Source organism: Lipotes vexillifer, unplaced genomic scaffold (genome assembly GCF_000442215.2).
Source record: "Lipotes vexillifer unplaced genomic scaffold, Lipotes_vexillifer_v1.1 scaffold593, whole genome shotgun sequence".
Lineage (NCBI taxonomy): Eukaryota > Metazoa > Chordata > Mammalia > Artiodactyla > Lipotidae > Lipotes > Lipotes vexillifer.
Genome location: NW_006773778.1, coordinates 1,114,363 through 1,134,203, shown reverse-complemented (window position 1 = coordinate 1,134,203; position 19,841 = coordinate 1,114,363). Strand labels below are relative to the sequence as shown.

At 37.0% G+C, this 19,841-nt stretch overlaps 1 protein-coding gene across 1 annotated transcript in view; it reads right to left on the bottom strand.

Moving 5' to 3' along the window:
* The window catches only part of BIRC2 (baculoviral IAP repeat containing 2), a 16,734-nt gene extending 1,678 nt beyond the window's left edge, over positions 1-15,056 (bottom strand). The window contains 5 exon segments of the mRNA XM_007448553.1: positions 2,524-2,766; positions 8,598-8,646; positions 9,217-9,295; positions 13,958-14,057; positions 14,153-15,056. Coding sequence (XP_007448615.1) covers positions 2,524-2,766; positions 8,598-8,646; positions 9,217-9,295; positions 13,958-14,057; positions 14,153-15,056 — 1,375 coding nt within the window.
* Between the last annotated feature and the right edge of the window lie 4,785 nt (positions 15,057-19,841).

The window sequence follows — 19,841 nt, the reverse complement described above, 5'->3', positions numbered from 1 at the left end:
CCTGCTGAAAGTAAGCTGAGAATTTTAGAGGGCAGTATAAATTTGCAACCTCTGTACTTTGCCCCCATGGAATCACTACTGACTTCTCTTTGCATTAAATCACTTTACTTTTATAAGCATTTTCATATGAATTGTCTCCTTTGATAAAAAGATCCTATCAATTAAACAAGGCAGGTATGACTGCTTCTCATTTTCAGATAGGGAGAGACAGATTCACAATATCATTAACTGTGACCTATCGAAGGTCACAGATAGAATCAGTTATAGAATCAGGTCTCCTAGATTAGTGTCTTCAACTCCATGTTTAAGAAGCAGTAAGCAGTGTTGAAGAGTTTTGAGCTGTAGAGTTAGGACAGACTTAGAGCCCTACACTGGCTTAGCCACTTACTAGCTATGTGCCCTAACCTCCATACACCTCAGTTTCCTCATCTGTAAAATGCAGATAATAATAGTACCTTTCTCAAAGAGTTGTAAGGATTAAATGAGATACATGTGAAGTATTTATCACAATATCTGGCACATAATTAGCTACCAATATTGTCTTATAAAGGTCTAGGTTTATAGCAATTAAAAAAGACTGCATATGAATCAAGCCTAATCTTTTTTAAAAAGCACAAAATCCATTGTTAAATTTCCTACATTTATGGAACATGGGCATAAATTCCTACAGTATTTTTCAAAAAGTTCCTCTTCTGTTGCCCGCAATCACCATAATATTTAACTGCCTGCTTTCAACCTTAAAAAAAGAAAGTACATTTTTATATTTACAAGTTTAATGAGAAATAAAAAAGAAGTCTATTGTAAAGTTCCAGGGAAAAAAAAGACCATTTCCTTCACCTTTTACTTCTTTCTAGAAGTCAAACACTCTATTCATCTCAAAATTATGGAATTCCCTTCTCTGACCACAACTTAGATCCTTCTACCTTAATAATTCACCTCACTACTAACATTTGTTCTTCAATCTCCATGTCATTCCCAACTACTAACACAAGATTGTCTCCTGGCTTTGCTTACTTCCCATTCTAGTCTAGATGTAGTCAGATGTCTCAATGATCTTCTCTTATTAGCATCCTAAATTCTTCCTCCCTATTCCTTTTCTGACTTGTTTGCTTATTAAGAAACAATTTCAAATCCGTAATTCAAGGGACTTCGCTGGCAGTCCAGTGGTTAAGAGTCTGCACTTCCATTGCAGGGGGCGTGGTTTGATCCCTGGTCAGGAAATTAAGATCCCACATGCCACTTGGCCCAAAACAAAACAAAACAAAACAAAAAATCCATAATTTAAGACTATTCGTTGAACCTTACAAAGAATAAGAAAGTCACAAAACTATGGTGACCAGTTTTATTGGAGTGATTTCATTTAACCTGTGTTTTATTACTGGTTAACAATCTTTAAATCTTTTCACTTTCCTCAGGCCCTTTCTTTCACGAAGCCCTTCCCATTCCCCAAATAAATCTACTTAAAAAAAATTTTTTTGATGTTCTAGGCACTGTGCTAAACTGTTTTACTTGTAACATCTCATTTAATTTCTATAGCTGCCCCATGCAATTGGTACTGTTATTATCCTCATTTTACAGATGAGAAAAACTGAGGTCTGGTTAAAGTAATTGCCAACCTGGTAACTGACAGAGCCAGGGTTTAAACACAAACCTGTCTCAACTAGAAATCAAACTTCAAACACTGTGTAACATGGCCAAACAATGAGGTTCTCAAACTATTCCTAACATTACTTAAAAGCTTAAACTGAGAGAGTGTCTTCCAACCCAAATGCCCCAATTTACATTATATATGCAACCTTCACCTCTGCTGGCCTTTTAACCCTATCTTCTGCATACTAGTTTCCATAGCTAGTCTATAAGCTCCTTGAAAGTAAGCACCATGAATAGCAAGCACAGTATTTGGCACAGGTGCTCATCCTCAATTAACATTTATTAAAGGAATGATTACTCAAAAGACTTGTTTTGGGAGTCTGAAGCTTAACATAATCTGGATGAATACCAAAATCAGTTCTCTACTATCTTTGGACTGGGCAGGTGCTTCTCATCAAAGCCTAGGATTTCATCATGGGTTCTATTTTTTGCATAAGGATCACTAAGCAATGATTAGACAGTCAAACACCATGTTAAGAATATGATTTGAAAGAACTTAAAAAAAAAAATGTAGAAACAAGACAGGCACCCAACTATAAAATCTTGCTTTTTCAAAATAGTTTAAATTTGTTAATATATGAGAAAGAAATGCAATATAGCTCAAGAAAGGAATTATGCTAAAATCCTCTGATTAGCATAAATCAGCAATCTTCTTGGAAAATAAGCATTCAAAAAAAAAAAAAAAGTAGTCAGTGCTTCTTGACTAGGGTGATACATTACCCACAGTGAAGAAGGGGATGTGAGGCTGGAAATGACTGGTGGCTGTCACCAGCAGTTAGTGGACAGAGGGGGATGCCCACTGTCCTGCAACACGTGAGACAGTCCTATGAGCCCTCAATGGAAGTAATGCAGGTGACTAACATTCCCAAATACCTGATGCTGTTTCTTCAGTTTGTCTTTCCTTCTCTTCTTCTCTTTTTTCATCTTCAGCATTAAGAAGTGCTGACACAATATCATTAACTGTTTTGTAATTCTCTCCAGTTGTTAGGATTTTACTCTGGATTGTCTGCTTTACCAGGCTTCTACTAAAGCCCATTTCCAAGGCAGCTTTAACCACAGGTGTATTCATCATGACTGCATCATCTGAAGAACTTTCTCCAGGTCCAAAATGAACAACTAGTTTAAAAGACATGTATCTGTATAAATTCCATAAATATAAAAATACAGAGAATAATGACTATGATACAGTCTTTACTCTAGTGCGGATTATATCCTGGTAAGGGAGATGAGCTATATACACCAATTACCTATAACTCCAACAAACGTTTGAACCTGATAAGCATTAAATGAGAGTGTAGTAATAGGCTGTACTTTTAAAAAATACCACTTCCCACATCCTAGACCTACTTAATTAGAGACTCTTAGGGATGGGGAATAGGAATATTCTAAATATTCCTCAGATGATTCTTATGTACAGTCAATTTTGGAAACTGAGATGCTACACAAATTTAGAAGTGAAAAATTATCTCAATTCAGCTAGAAAAGTGGGGGAAATCAACAAAAACTTCATGGAAAAGATGGCATTAGAGTTTGAACTTAAAGGATGGCCAAGACCTAGAGATGTGGATAGATGAGTGTGATCAGAGAAGCATTTTCTGAGAACAGGGTCAATGCTAGCCAATATGGCACTTCTGTGAAAATTACAAAATGACATAATTCTTCAAGAGACTTTACTGCCATCTGCTGGAAAACTGTTTTATAATAAAAATAAATATACAATGTGCATGTGCTCCCTTGCTCAAACATATGTGGAAACCCTGTCTGAAGAGAGAACATGCCAGAACAAACACCTGAAAGATAAGGAGTGAACTATAGGAATATCTGAAAGAAATCTTTCAGGCAAAGAGAACAGCAAGTATAAAAGCCTCAAGTCAAGAGAAAAGCCTGATATATTCAAGAAACAGAAAGGTGATGCAAAGTCAGAGACGAGGGTGATGCCTAGATCATGTAGAGCCTTTTGAGGAGTTTATATTTTATTCTAAGTTTGCTACAATATTCTAGGAGGGTTTTAAGTAGGGTACTGATAAAACCTGATTTGTTTTTTCAAAAGATGAGGTAAAATGGAATCAGGGAGACCTGTTAGGATTTTATGACAAAAAGTCATAAAATGACTTTATGGCACTCATGGCAGCTTGAATCAGGCTAATAGTGGTGGAGATGGAGAGAAGTGGTAAGATTTGGGACATATTATAAAGGCAGAGATGGAAGGACTTCTAACAGATTAAATATACAAAGTAAAAGGAGGAATCAGGGATGATGTCTAAGTTAAGTCAACTTTTGACCTTAGGAAGTGAGTGCCATTAACTGAGTTGGGAAGACCAGAGGAAGAGCAAATTTGAGGGATGAAGGACAGGGAGAAAATGTTTGCTTTGGTTATATTAACTCTGAGACACCCAGTATAACCAAGTAGAGATTTAAACAGGTAGTTGAACATGCCAGTCTGCAGCTCAGGAAATGGAGAAATACATTTGGGTTGAATGTTGAGAGGTACTCCATCATTTAGAGGTTTGAAAAAGGAGTAACCACCAAAGGAAATTGTTCATGATCAACCAGGGAAATAGGGGAAAACCAAGAATGTGGTGCCCAGGGCTTCCCTGGTGGCGCAGTGGTTGAGAGTCCGCCTGCCGATGCAAGAGATATGGGTTCATGCCCCGGTCCGGGAAGATCCCACATGCCACGGAGCAGCTGGGCCCATGAGCCATGGCCACTGAGCCTGCACGTCCAGAGCCTGTGCTCTGCAACAGGAGAGGCCACAACAGTGAGAGGCCCGTGTACTGAAAAAAACAAAAACAAAAACAAAACAAACAAAAAAAGAATGTGGTGTCCAGGAAGCCAAGTGAGGAACATACCTTAAGAAGGATGCAGGAAACTATGATAGCAAGATTGCCGCTTAAGATGCCCCCAACTTGTACCCCACTCAACAACATTTTAGAATCCATCCAAGGACAAAAGTGCCTTTGTGGGAGGCTTTGGGATTTAGGTATAAGATTATGAAACCCCAGTGTATTCCAAGACCAAGGAGAGCCATTTTGAGAAGACTGGCCTGTACCAGGCACCTGAATCCCTGACCATGGTCCCAGCTACAAACCCAGAAACAGCTCAGTATCCATCAAGACTGAAAGGAGAAGATCTTTACCTGCCAAAACCAGTCAATAAAGACTGCAAGCAGCGTTTGCTCCCTCAAATGCACAGACACCAAGGCAAGGCTACATACAAATATCATACAAATCAGGCACATATGACACCATCACAAGAAACCAATAAAGATCCAGAACTGACCCCAAAGAAATGAAGATCTATGATTTGCCTGACAATGAACTCAATAGAGTCACCTTAAAAAAACTCAACAGGGCTTCCCTGGTGGCGCAGTGGTTGAGAGTCCGCCTGCCGACGCAGGGGACATGGGTTCGTGCCCCGGTCCGGGAAGATTCCACATGCCGGGAAGATCCCACATGCCGGGAGGATCCCACATGCCGCAGAGTGGCTAGGCCCGTGAGCCATGGCCGCTGAGCCTGCGCGTCCGGAGCCTGTGCTCCACAACGGGAGAGGCCACGACAGTGCGAGGCCCGCGTACCGCAAACAACAACAACAAAAAAAAACTCAACAAAATTCAAGAGAACAAAGGTAAACAACTAAATGAAATGAAGATAACAATGCATGAACAAAACCAGAATTTAATCAAGAAATAGAAACCACAAAAAAGAATCAAACAGAAAACCTGGAGCTGAAGAATCCAAGGACAGAACTGAAAAACATCAATAGAGAACTTCAACAACAGACTTGCTCATGCAGAAGAAAGAATCAGAGAACTCAAATGGAGATCATTTGAAATTAGCCACTTATAGGAACAAAAAGAAAAGAGAATGAAAGAGTGAAGGAAGCCTACATGGATTATAGGACACAACCAAATGAATAAACAGTCAAATCATGGGAATCCCAGAAGACAGAAAAAATGGAAGAAAGCTTAAAGAAATAATAGCTGAAAACTTCAGCTCCTAAATCTTGGGAGAGATATGGATATCCACAAACAGTAAGCTCAAGGAACCTCAAGTAAGATCAGCCCAAAGATTACTCCAAGACACATTATAGTCAAAATATTAAAAGCGAAAAGACAGAGAAACCATTTTGAAAGCAGCAAGAAAAAAAATGACTCCTCACATACAAAGGAACCCCCTAAAGCTATCAGCACATTTCTCTGCAGAAACCTTGAAGGCCAGGAGATAATGACTTAATATATCAAACTGCTAAAAGAAAAAAAAAAATGCCAACCAAGAACACTGGCAAAACTGTCCTTCAGAAATGAAGGAGAGATAAAAACATTCCAGACAAGCAAAAGTTGAGGGAGTTCATCAACACTAAACCTGCCTTACAAGAAAATACTAAAGTGATTTCAAGTTAAAATGAAGAGACGCTAAGTAACAACATGAAATAAAACTTACTGGTAAAGGTAAATATGTAGTCAAATTCATAACACCCTATACTGTATCTCTAGCATAAGTTAAAAATCAACAATATATTTTGCATAGCAAAAGAAACCATAAACAAAATGAAAAGACAACCCACAGAATGGGAGAAAATATTTGCAAATGATGCGAGCGACAAGAGCTTAATTCCCAAAATATACAAACAGCACATGCAGCTCTATGTCAAAAAAAACACAACTCAATCAAAAAATGTGCAGAAAATCTAAATAGACATTTCTCCAAAGAAGACATACAGATGACCAAAAAGCACATAAAAAGATGCTCATCATCACTAATTATCAGAGAAATGTAAATCAAAACTACAGTGAGGTATCATCTCACACCATTCAGAATGGCCATTATCAAAGTCTACAAACAATAAACACTGGAGAGGGTGTAGAGAAGAGGGAACCCTCCTACGCTATTGGTGGGAATGTACCTTGGTATAACCACTATGGAGAACAGTATGAAGGTTTCTTAAAAAACTAAAACAGAGAACTACCATATGATCCAGCAATCCCATTCCTGGGCATATATCTGGAGAAAAGCATAATTTGAAAAGAAACATGCACCCCAATGTTCACTGCAGCACTGTTTACAATAGCCAAGACATGGAAGCAACCCAAACATCCACTGATAGAGGAATGGATAAAGAAGATGTGGTACATATATACAATGAAATATTAGCCATAAAAAGGAACAAAATAATGCCATTTGCAGCAACATGGATAGACCTAGAGATTATCATACTAAGAGAAGTCAGAGAAAGACAAATATCATATGGAATCACTCATATATGGAATCAAATTTTTTAAAAAGTGATTTAATGAAATTATTTACAAAATGCAACAGACTCACAGATTTCAGAAACAAACTTATGGTTACCAAAAGGGAAATGTGCAGGGGGAGGGATAAATTAGGAGCTTAGGATTAACATACACACATAACTATATATAAAATAGATAACCAACAAGGACTTACAGAGGAAACTCTACACAATATTCTACAATAACCTATATGGTTAAAGAATCTGAAAAAGAATGAATATATATATGTATAACTGACTCACTGTGCTGTACACCTGAAACTAACACAACATTGTAAACCAACTATATTCCAATAAAAGTTAAAAGAAAAAAGAAATATTTATAGAAAAAAACATAAAAATAAAAAATATTATTAACTATAACTATAATAACTTGTTACTGGATACGGACTATAAAAAGATAAAAAGTATGACATCAATAGTGTAAAACATGGGATGAGGAGAAGTAAAACTGTAGAGTTTTTGTAAATTGAGGTAAGTTGTTATTAGCTTAAAATAGACTATTGTATCTAAGATATTTTACATAAGCTTCATGGTAAACACAAAGAAAAAACCTATAGTACATACAGAAAATACAATAGAGAAATTAAAGCACACTACTACAGAAAATAAATCAGAAAGGAAGAGAGCAAAAGAGGAAGAAATGAACAAAAGAACTAAAAAAACAGTCAGAAAACAATTAATAAAATCATAATAAAAAGTCCTTATATATCAATAATTACAATGCCAATAATTATTTTAAATGTAAATGGACTAAATTCTCCAATCAAAAGACAAAGAATGGCTGAATGGATTAAAAAAACCCCACTAGATCCAACAGTATGCTGCCTATAAAAGAATCACTTCAGCTTTAAGGACACAGAAAGGTTGAAAATGAAAGATATAAAAGGTGTTCTATGCAAATGGTAATCAAAAGTAATGAGGAATGGTTATACTTACATAAAATAGACTTTCAGTCAAAATCAGTGACAAGAGACAAAGATCACTATATGTAGTGATGAAGCGGTCAACTCATTAACAGTACATAAAACAACTGTAAATTTATATGCAACAAACATTGAAGCATCTAAATATTTAAAGCAAATATTAACATAACTAAAGGAAGAAATAGAGAGCGATACAATAATAGTAGGTGACTTCAATATCCCATTTTCAACACTGGCTAGATCATCCAGAAAGTTAATAAGGAAAAAGGAGACCTGAATAACAGTATACACTAAATGCCAGATGTGGCTAAAATTAAATTATAACTAGAAGACATATTTCCTATCCTTGCACTAAACTACTACATACCTGGCAAATACCTAATATCTAGCCCAATTTTCAAATCATGTGAACTGGGCCTTTCCAAACATGCTAGCTTATACAAACATTTCCTTTTTGGAGGGCTTATTATTTGTTCTTCTCATTTGGTATTCCCTGAAGTTGTTTTTCTTTTGCACTTGTCTTTCTCCAGTGAGAATGTCAGCACTTGAAGAACAAAAACTAGAATACTTCCAAGAATCCTCTAAAAATGTCATGAATCTTAGTAGATACATAATATTTATTAACTTTCTAGCACTTTTTTCTATGACCTCAGAAGTCCTTTGTTTACATACTTTCATTTAATACTCTTACAAAAAAATTCTATTCTATATTTGGAATATTTTCATACATACTTGGTGGATCAGCATTTTCATCTCCGATAGTATCTGAAGTTGACAATAGCTATGAAACAGGAGAAAAAAATAATAGATAAAATCAGAAATCTCAAACAACCTGAACACAGCAACATTAAGATAAGTTTATCGTAAGTACTGTACACACGCTTTTGAAAACATACTTCAATTTGCTGTTTTACTTTAATCATCATAAAACATTTCCTTATATATCACCCAATTCCAAATTAGAATTCAAGTATTTCTCTAGTTTCAAGAAAACAGGAAAAAGTATTAATGGTTTCTCATTCCACTTAGAAAGTCATATTTCAGCTGAATCACTCTCAGAGATTCCAAAGTGCTAACAAGTGATTTTGTTTTTCTCAAAAATATGGAGGAGACACTAAAGACTCTTCTCCAACCCCAACACAAATTTGTACAGTGGCAGGTTGAGTGATTTTTCAAAAAAAAGGAAAAAAAAAGTCTTTTTTTAAAAGCCTCTGAACAAATATGTCCATTAAGATGGACACGAAACATGTAACTATAATTAATGAGAAAACATGTAATTGTCACTTCTAATCATATTTTGTAATTATCACCTAGGAGAATTCAATGTTGCCAATTATAAAAACGTATTTACCTGTTCAAGAAGATGAGGATACCTAGCTTGAATCTCATCAACAAACTCCTGCCCTTTCATGCATATCAAGAACTCACACCTAAAACGTAAGAGGAAAATTTTTTAAGTTCTTTTATACCAAAAATATAACCTGATTATTCTAGAAAAGTGGCTTTCAAATTATTTGATTGTACCCCATAGTACAAACATTTTACATCACAACCTAGTACATATACACATCTAACAAGAACAAAACTCTCATACAATATTACAAATTCTTACTATGCATTTGATGCATTGTGATATTTTGTTTGATTGCATTAATACAATCACAACAATAAAAAGATACGGATCTCAAAGGAGCACAAGCTAAGGCTTGAAAAATACTGTTCTAGATAATTTACTTTGGGGACTTAACATAGTTTCAGAAACTTTAATTTGCTATTCCTAACATGTGGTCTTTCACAAAATATCTGCTAATCTATCTCCATTGTCCACTCTACCATTATACTTAAAGCACAAACCCTCTCTCTAAAAAACAGAGAACCAAGTATTTTCATCTATACATGTGACAGTGTTTCCCAAATACTTGCTTTCAAACTACTAGAATTTCTCAATGGTGTTCCAGGAAGTTCATATAACATGTTAACAAACTAAAAATGAATAATATGCCTAAATACAAAACCTGTCAATTTAACTTCTAAAAGAAAACACAGGAGAAAATCTTTTTTTCTATTTTTTCTAATTTTTATTTTATTTATTTATTTTTGGCTGTGTTGGGTCTTCATTGCTGCACGCAGGCTTTCTCTAGTTGTAGTGAGCTGGGGCTACTCTTCGTTGCAGTGCACAAGCTTCTCACTGCGGTGGCTTCTCTTGTTGTGGAGCACGGGATCTAGGCAAGGGACTTCAGTAGTTGCAGCTCACGGGCTCTAGAGCACAGGCTCAGTAGTTGTGGCACACAGGCGTAGCTGCTCGTGCATGTGGGATCTTCCCGGACCAGGGATCGAACCTGTGTCGCCTGCATTGGCAGGCAGATTCTTATCCACTGCACCACCAGGGAAACCCTAGGAGAAAATCTTTTTGTCCTTAGGTTAGGTAAAGATTTCTTAGCTAAGAGACCAACAGCACAATCCATAAAAGATAAAATTGATAAACTGACATCTTCAAAATTAAAAACTTCTGCTCATCAAATACACTAATAAGAAAAGGAAAGACAAGCCACAGACTGAAACGCTGCAAAAGACATCTGATATAGGACTTGTATCCAGAATATATTGATAAGTCTCGGAACTTAGTAATCAAAAAAAAAAAATTTTAAAGAGACACTTCATCAAAACAAATACAGTTCCAAGGATGAAGAACCCACAGATACAGAGGGCTGACTGTACTATGTCATATGAGGGACTTGAGCATCCATGAATTTTGGTTTCTTGAGGGGAATCCCTGGGACTGTCCTGGAACCAATCCCCCACTGACACTGAGGGACAACTGTATATAGATGGCAAATAAGAAGCTCACCATCATTAATCATTAAGGAAATGCTAATTAAAATCACAATGAAATACCACTACACATCAGTTAGAATGGTTAAAATCAAAAAGATTGACAATACCATGTGTCATTGAGAATCTGGAATTCTTACAGGTATCATACATTCCTGGTGGGAATTTAAAATGGTACAGCTACTTCAGAAAACGATTTGGCAGTTTCTTCTAAAGTTACAATAGTAAACAAAACTTGCCATCCAACCCACTATACCACTCCTAAGTACATTTACCTAAGCAAGACAAAAACATATGTTCACAAAGGTTTATTAATGTTTAGAGTGGCTTTAATCATTATTGCTCCAAACTGGAAACAACCCAAATGTCCTTCAACTGGTAAATGGGTAGATTTAGTAGAGATCATGTAAGCATGCTCAAGACTCAAGTTCATCATGCAGAGAATACAGCTTGTCATTGTTCATGATCTTAATATAGTTCTAAAGTATTTTTATTCTGGGACTGACTAACTTATATTCATAACGACTAAAGACAGGAAGTATAATGAACATTGGCTGCCCTCTATTTCCCCCTTCTCCAATAAATTCTATGAGGACAGAGATTTTTGTCTGTCTTATTCACTGATATATTCCCAGCATCTAAAATAGTTATCAGGGGGATATAGGGAAATAGGTGAAAGGGATTAACAGGTACAAACCTGAGTTATAAAATAAATAAGCCATGGGGATGTAATATACAGCATAAAGAGTATGGTCATAATATTGCAATAACTCTGTATGGGGACAGATGGTTACTAGGCTTACCATGGTAACAATTTCATAATGTATGCAAGTATCAAATCACCATGTAGTACACCTGAAACTAACATAATATTGTGTCACATATTTCAATTTTTAAAAAAAGCTATTAGAAGGGAAAAAAGGATCCTCATGATGATGTCTGATTTCCCATCGTTACTTTCAACTACTTATTCCTAGGACTCTTGCCTTCAGACAATGCTGTTACTGTCATGAATTATCATGCTCAATCGAAATGAATCCCAGTATTCTTCCTGGTCTGCTGCAAAATTTGCATTTGTCTGCCTATTAATTTTATTTTCAACCTCATATGCAATGGTACCATAATTTTTGCCTTTCACTTTAATTTGGTTCTTCTTTCTTTTGCTTTGGCTTGATTTTTTATTTGATTCCACACTGTTGTGTAAATACCAATACTGATGAAAAACAGAAATTCCTTTTGTATACAGAAATGTAAACCCTATTATCTCTTCTTTTGAATGATTATTACTAAAAATGTTAAGAGGGAAAAAATAAAATAAAACAGTATCCAGTAGGCATACAAATATTTAATAAATGAATAAATAAACTGTGTTAAAATACAGTGGATTTTAAGTGGATAATGATTATCCACTTTGGCTTTTCATTTTCTGAGATTAAAGATTATCCACAATTGAAATTTGTTGCTTACAAAAAGCACCGCTGGCCTTTTCCCTTACTTAACCATCTAAAACAAAACACAAATTACAGAAGTAAACCAAGATTTTGTTTGGTTTTGTTTTTTTTTTTTTTTTTTTTTTTTTTTTTTTATTTTGTTGAGGATTTTTTTTTTTCTTGCGTTATGCGGGCCTCTCACTGTTGTGGCCTCTCCCATTTGCGGAGCACAGGCTCCGGACGCGCAGGCTCAGCGGCCATGGCTCACGGGCCCAGCCGCTCCGCGGCATGCGGGATCCTCCCGAAACGGGGCACGAACCCGCGTCCCCTGCATCGGCAGGCGGACTCTCAAGCACTGCGCCACCAGGGAAGCCCTGGTTTTGTTTTATAAAGGACAAAATGTAGCAACTGAAACACTGTAATTGGAAAGCTGTTTCTTTTTAATACAGTATTAATTTTCAAATTATATGTACATACTCTCATAGAGCCAAGCACAATCAAATCATTTAAAATTCTGACAATCAGGAATTCTCTGGTGGCCCAGTGGTTAGGACTCGGCCCTTCCACTGCTGTGGCCTGCGTTCCAACCCTGGCTGGGGAACTAAGATCCCGCAAGCTGTGTGGTGGGGCCAAAAAGAAAAAAAGAAAAGAAAATACAATTCTGATAATGGAACATGCTTTTTTCCTACAAAAATAATTTAAAGTAAACAAAATATGTATCACTTTTTAGAATTAAAAAGTCACAATTTATCTTGATACATTATGAATATTAAAGAGGTTCAAGAGATTCCTCATTATTGTGAAAGGCACTCACCAGTCAAAACATTACCTACATGATGGGATTCCACTTTTATATAAAGTACCTAGAATGGTCGAATTCATAGAGACAGAAAGCAGAATGGTGGTTGCTAGGGGCTGCAGTGAGGGAGGGATGAGGAATTAATGAAATGAGTACAAGATTCAGTCTGGGAAGATTTTTTAAAAGTCTGGAAATAGATGGTGGTAATGAATGAGGAATAATGTGAATGTACTTAATGTCATAGAACTGTATACTTAAAAATGGTTAAAACGGCAAATTTTATATTAGGTACATTTTACAATTTTTTTAAAAGACCATATTATCTATTTCAACTCCCTCATTTTACAGATGAGGAAAGGCTCAAAGGTGTCACATGACTTGTCCAAGTTCACATAGCTACTGAGTAACAAAGACAGAATTAATTCTATTTCCATCAACAGCACTGCCTCTAAATTCTTTCTAGGCTATAGTAAAAAATAGGACACAGTAGTAGAAACAGAGTGACTAAAGGGAGATATCTGACATATCGTGACAAGATAAAATTGTACAGAGAAAAAATAATTTACAATTATAATCAGACTTAATACTGATTGTACAATCAGCTTTTATTATATGCATTTTTGTATTTATCCTATTCCTAGATCCATTTCATGTCCCTTCTTATTTTCCTTTTTCCTTCTTATCTTTTTCTTACTTATCTCCTTTTTGTTCTATTTTACATATTTTTATAATCCTTAAGTCTTCTTTAAAGCAAAATGGAAAACATAAATGAAACGTATGGCAATAATTGTGAGTCATCAAGAGTAAGTTAAATTATATCCTGAATACATGGCTTACAAAAGAAGAAATCATACAACATTCTACAACATTTTGTACCAAAACAATTAATGTTACAATTTGGTGTTTTAAAAAGGCTAATTCCCTAATGGTATAAAGAAGCTTTGTTATATTGAAATGTAAACTTAATCATGCAAGCATGCCTACTTGTTTAAGCACAGAATTTGTGTAGAAATACCTTTCAAAACAATTACCTTGGAAACCACTTGGCGTGTTCAACCCATGGGTCATCTCCAGATTCCCAACACCTTAAGCCACCATCACAACAAAAGCATTTGACATCATCATTGCGACCTAAAGAAAACACAATAATAAAACTGAATACATACGTGTCCTAATATATAAATCAAAATGAACTAGATAAAATGTATAGCTATACATTTTCTTACCCACATAATAGAAACCAGCACTTGCAAGCTGCTCAGGCTGAACTGGTACAGTTGAAGGCCAGTACATAAATGTTCTCAGTCGAGCTGCATGTGTCTGCATGCTCAAATTTGAAATGCTAAACCTCAGCGTTTCCAGAGAATTTTCCAAAAATGGACAGTTGGGGAAATGTCTCCGGTGTTCTGACACAGCATCATCCTTCGGTTCCCAGTTACTTAGAGTCCCACCACAGGCAAAGCAGGCTACTCTATCTCCAGGTCCTATATAATAAAAGCCAGCTCTTGCCAATTCTGATGGTGACAAAAAGGTTAATGGCCACATCTGGTAAGTAAGAAATCTCGCTTCTTCAGTACTCATGGCATAACTGTAGGGGTTAGTCCTCATTGGGGAAAAGTCTTCAACTGCTCTAGAATTAACAGGGTTTGGTGAAAGGTTGGAATAAGAACCACTGGACGAGCTACTATGTTCCAAAGTAGGTAATAATGAATGTGTAAAACTGTTTCTCATTGAAGAGGAAACATTTTTAGAGGTGGATTCCAGACTAGTAACAGAAACTAGATTCTGAATAAAGCTACAGCTAGGATATAGTTGTTTATGCTTTTCAATAGGATTGTCTCCTTGTTTCCAGTTATCCAGCATCAGGCCACAACAAAAGCATTTGACCTTGTCATTCACACCAGTGTAATAAAAACCAGCACGAGCAAGACTCCTTTCTGAGACAGGAACACCAACAGGGAAAGTTGAATATGTAGACATTCGGTAGAGTTCACATGAAAAGTCATATTTCATTTTTTGTTTGTTGACGATTGTCCAATTTGACAAGATCGTTCTATCTTCCATCATACTCTTATTAATTTTTTAATACAAGGGATCGGGAAAAAGTCTTTGGGAGGTAGTTTTGTGCATGAGTCATTTTACTTTTTGACTGCTAAAACCCTTCACATGACAATTCTCTTCCCCTCACATTAGCTTTTTTTCATAAAAAAGAATCAAATGATAGGCCCCTACTTATGTAAAATTCACTACACCTTCTTTACTGGACTTATACCTGAGTTGATACTCAGGTAGGATGAATATCTCTCCTAAATTACCAAGATACTATTTAATAGTCTCTGGGATTATATTAACTCAAATGCTATTTGCTCATTATTTGGTGTAATACTGACCTAATAGCCTGAAAGAAGTTGACACACCTCCAAAAATACGCTAAGACTCCTTGACTTTTCAAGGAGGTTTATATTCCAAAAATTCTAAACAAGGATAGAATACCTAAATTATGCCTTTAATTTGCTTTCGGTTACAAGCTACAAAGCCGGGATATCACTTTCCCTATGAGCACTTTAACATATTTTTTTAAATCTTCTTTTATTCTAGTAAACAAGAAGAATTAAAGTCTTCATATGGTCACATTATCTAAAGGCCAATTTCACAAAGTTTATCATCATAGTATTTACTTAAGAAGGTTAAACCAGCTTCAGCTAACAACTTTTGGAGATGTCAATACCTACAAGTGTTGTTGAACCTAAACCTGTTATACTGCATACAATGTCAAATGAAATGAATTTTGCTTAAAACTCACAAACTGCTAACTCTTCTGTCTTTGTTAAATATTGTCTGTATTTGTTTCCATTTCCTGCAGCATCATTATTATGTTGTGTTTCTTCCTAACTTTGCCTACCACTTTAGTATACTTGACCAAATGAAGGTATTTTCTCCATAAACTAGTTAACCATAAAATTTCCACAGCTGAAACTTCTTACAAAAATATTAAATAACTTGTTTTTCATTTAAGAATCATACATCTATAATATCATTCATTTTGTAATTAAAGGTAAATCAATTTATCAAGATACAGCTTGTCCTTTCTAGTGTTATCACAAATGCCTAAGGTACTGTATTACCAACAAAATTACTGCTCATGCATAATAAACCAGTAATTAACTCTACTAGCCTTCTTTCTGAAAACCCTTCATATTTTAAAAGTATAATTCATACACAAAATTACACTCCACAGAATTCAAACTATATCCCTTTATAAAGTTTCTGAGTCTCCATAACAGGATTTATTACTGCAGGGGGAAAAATGAGGGGGAAAAAGTAGACTCTTCAGGGCTGTAAATCTGAAAAGAAAAAACAAACGCTATTTTAGAAAAGTGTTATTTTCACGATGAATACAATTTATATTCTTTTCAATTTATTAAGTAAATTCTAAGTGATTTACACTTAAGATAGTACAGCTTCATTCCAGCTATTTGTCAACAAAACTAATTAGAAAAGCTTTTAATCAAAATAACTGCAATATACTCCCAGTAGCACTAAGAATACTTTTTTTAATGCACAACTTTGAAGACAGATGGACACAGAAACATATTTTGGCCTTGGTCTCCTCCCCTCTTCTGGTGACAACTTTTAATAGTTTAAGGATAATATCTCTGGCAGTTTGCTAGAGGCAAAGGGGGACTAGTGGTGAAAAAGAGACTGCACCCATCAGCAACAATGCAGCAGTTACTTAGATGGCATAATAGACTGTAACGTTATTTCTTAATGTCAAGTCTCTCCAGGACTAGGCAAACTGACCAGTGAGAGTAAATGCATCAGGAACCCACCAATAAAACCCTACAACTCTACAATGCCCTCACAATTCCAAAGCTAAACAACCACAGAAAGCAACTTGAAAACAATATACAGTATACAGTAATGGCTTATGAAACACTGCCCTTGGGAATGTGACGACTTGCATGAATGCTTTCGTTACACCAGAACTTGGTGTCCTATCTTTACAGATTTTTATCTACAAGCACCGTACGGTGGATTTGCCCTCTTTAGGCAAACTGTGGCTTTGGGGGTTGAAGGCGGGGGACAAAGTGCAAGGGAAAATAAGAGAAACTATGGAATTTACCTATTAATTTTCCGGAGCTATTTCTCACAATACACAATAGACCACTAAAGTGGCAGAGCGCGGTTGCAACTATCTGATATAGGAAATCTGCCGCCACACAACTGTCTCAGTTTGAACATACTAAACAAAGGAATACCGAGGGTTAAGTTTAAAACCCTGCAAAAACCTGACGAACATCTTGGTCAGAGTCCAAGGGCCGGAGAAGTGGGCGGCGGCCAGAGCAGACTTGCAAACAGGTCAATTGAAAAAAAATTATTTTCCACCGCAAGTCTTGGAGCTGGAGCTTCCGAATTAAACAGCCTCGGCGAGAGTGAAGAGTAGAGAACAGAGAGCTCACTGCGACCCCCGGCCTCGGCCCCCGGCCCTGTCTTCCCTTACCCACTGCAGCCTCAGGGAAGCGGGCCCGCGCGCCCCTACCCGCCTCGCGCGGCCGGGGCCCGGAAGGAGCTGCACTCACCGCTGGGCCGGCGCAGCAAACGCGGAAACGGCGCGGCAGTCTGGATCCTCCACAGCCTCGAGAGCTGCTACGCCGACAGAATAAGAAGCCGGGCGGCTCGGTTCCCGTGCTCCCAAAGCTCCCCGCCCGCGCAGAGCCCACGCCGACGCACAGTGACGACAGCGCGCCGGCCGGGATGGCGTCACGCCGCGCGAGGGCGCCGGGGCGTCTGCAGGAGAAGAGCGGCCCGAAGCGGGCGCTAGACCATACGCAGTCTGTCAGGCCGCGGGGGCGGCGGGGCCGGGCTTCCCCTTGGCGTTCCAACCTTTAATTTCGCCGCGTGAGCACTTTGGACGTTTCCTTCCTTCGCCGTTCCTGACATTCTCCTGAGGGGGACGTGGCGAAGCGTGAGCCATAGATTTTGAATCGCGCGAAGCCCTGCGGAAACGCCCCAGCGCGGGCGGTGAGCGTCTCCCCCGCGTCACCCGGTTGGGGTCTAGCCCCAGCCGGATTCCTCTAGTGGGGCCTCCCCTCGGCGTGGGTGACCGCGTCGTCCGGGGGTGGAGTCAACCCGGCGGTGTTTCGGCTTCGATTAAGTGAACGGTTGTAACCGTTTTCCTCAGCAGCTTTGTGATGTCAATCTTAAACAGCTGGCCGCGAAAATGGAAAAAAGACGAGTGTTGGAAAGCAGAACAGCATCAGAGGATTAATTTTGAAGCTTTGATTTTATAGTCTTTTGGGGAGTATATCTATTTTATAATCAACCACTGTATCTTTTATTTTTAAACTTTTGTTTTTCCTGTTCTGGAGGCGAATGCACTGACAAAAGTGTCCTAATTTCAGAAGCTCATCACTAGCAACGGTTCGGTGCTTCAGGCCAGGCTTCAGTCCCCTTTTTTTTCCCTGAATGTGACTAGGATGGAGTGTATACATTCATATACGTGTGTATATATAAATCATACGTGAACCACAGAGGAGCCCTGTATCTATGACATGTTTAACTAGTTAACTGATAGAAAAATTGTAAATACAAAATCTTGGTTTTCCTAGTCAGGGACGTTTTTCTCCCCCCTCTCTAGCAGTGTGGTGAACACGGTAAATATTTGCTGCATTGCAGCGAGAGAATTTTTTAGTTTATGTTCTGTGAAGACACTCTTTGTCAATGAAATCAGATGTTTTCTTCTTTCAGGGGAACTCCAGGGGGCAAATATTTCAAAAACTTCCAAATAACAAGCCACTTAATTAGGCATCCGGGGGAATTCCAAGACCCTGAACCGTTTCCCATTTCCTGTCCCAGTCATTTCTGCTTGCCAATCAGTCACAGAATAGGAGGGCTTCTGTTCCAGTGTTAATAGTAAAAAGAAAGTACTTGTAACAGTTTGTGATACAGAGAAAAGAAATGCCATGGCTCCCAATGACTAAAAACTTCCAGATTATGCACATGAGTTTTGATAGTAGTTCAGTATGTAGTTCAAGTTGCAATTTCTGGGAAAGTTACAGGACTTTCTTTTTATGTGTGGGAAAATATATGTTAGCAAGAATTGTTCGTTTTGGATTCAAGATTATTAAAGATTATTTCTCTTTTTCAGTTCTTGTCCTTACCAAAAAAGTATAGGGGAAAATTCATATTTCAAAAACTCAAAGTCCTTATATATTTTCCCCAAGAAACCATGTAATAACATTCAGGTATAATAAATACTACTTTATAACTTTTAATCCTATATAACCTTGTAGTTGAGTGTTAAATTTATTCAGTTACCCACTTATTCAGTTAATCTTTTTCATATTTCCAGTGTAGAATTGCTGGTGATTTTTAAAAATAAGTTGTGTTTTTCTGCTGAGGTTGCTATACTAATATTTTTCACATTTATGTAGAAAAATATTTACAGGATCCAAGACAATTTGAGGAGGAATATAAGACTGAAGGGGCTTGTCCACTAGATAACAAGTCATATAGTTATATAGTAATTCAGATAGTATTAGTACAAGGATGGACAAATAAAGGAGCAAGATAAATAGCCCAGAAAAGATATATATGTATATGTGAATTTGATATATGACATTGGTATTACATATCAGTGAGAAAAGGATTAACTGGTCAATGAGTAATACTGAATGGTTATTCTAATGAAAAATAAAATTAGATCATCACCTAACTGTTAAAAAAAAATCCTGATGGATAAAAACCGTAAAAGTGAACAGCTATGATTGTGAATCCAGGGTTTTAAACATATTTTTTGAGTTATAATCCATTGCAGTTATTGTAGGCCATAGTAGGCCAATGGGAGCTTATTCACGTTGGCTCCTGAGTCCTTTTGACATGGCCATAGTAGTCTTTGATTGCTTTGTTGGCTGG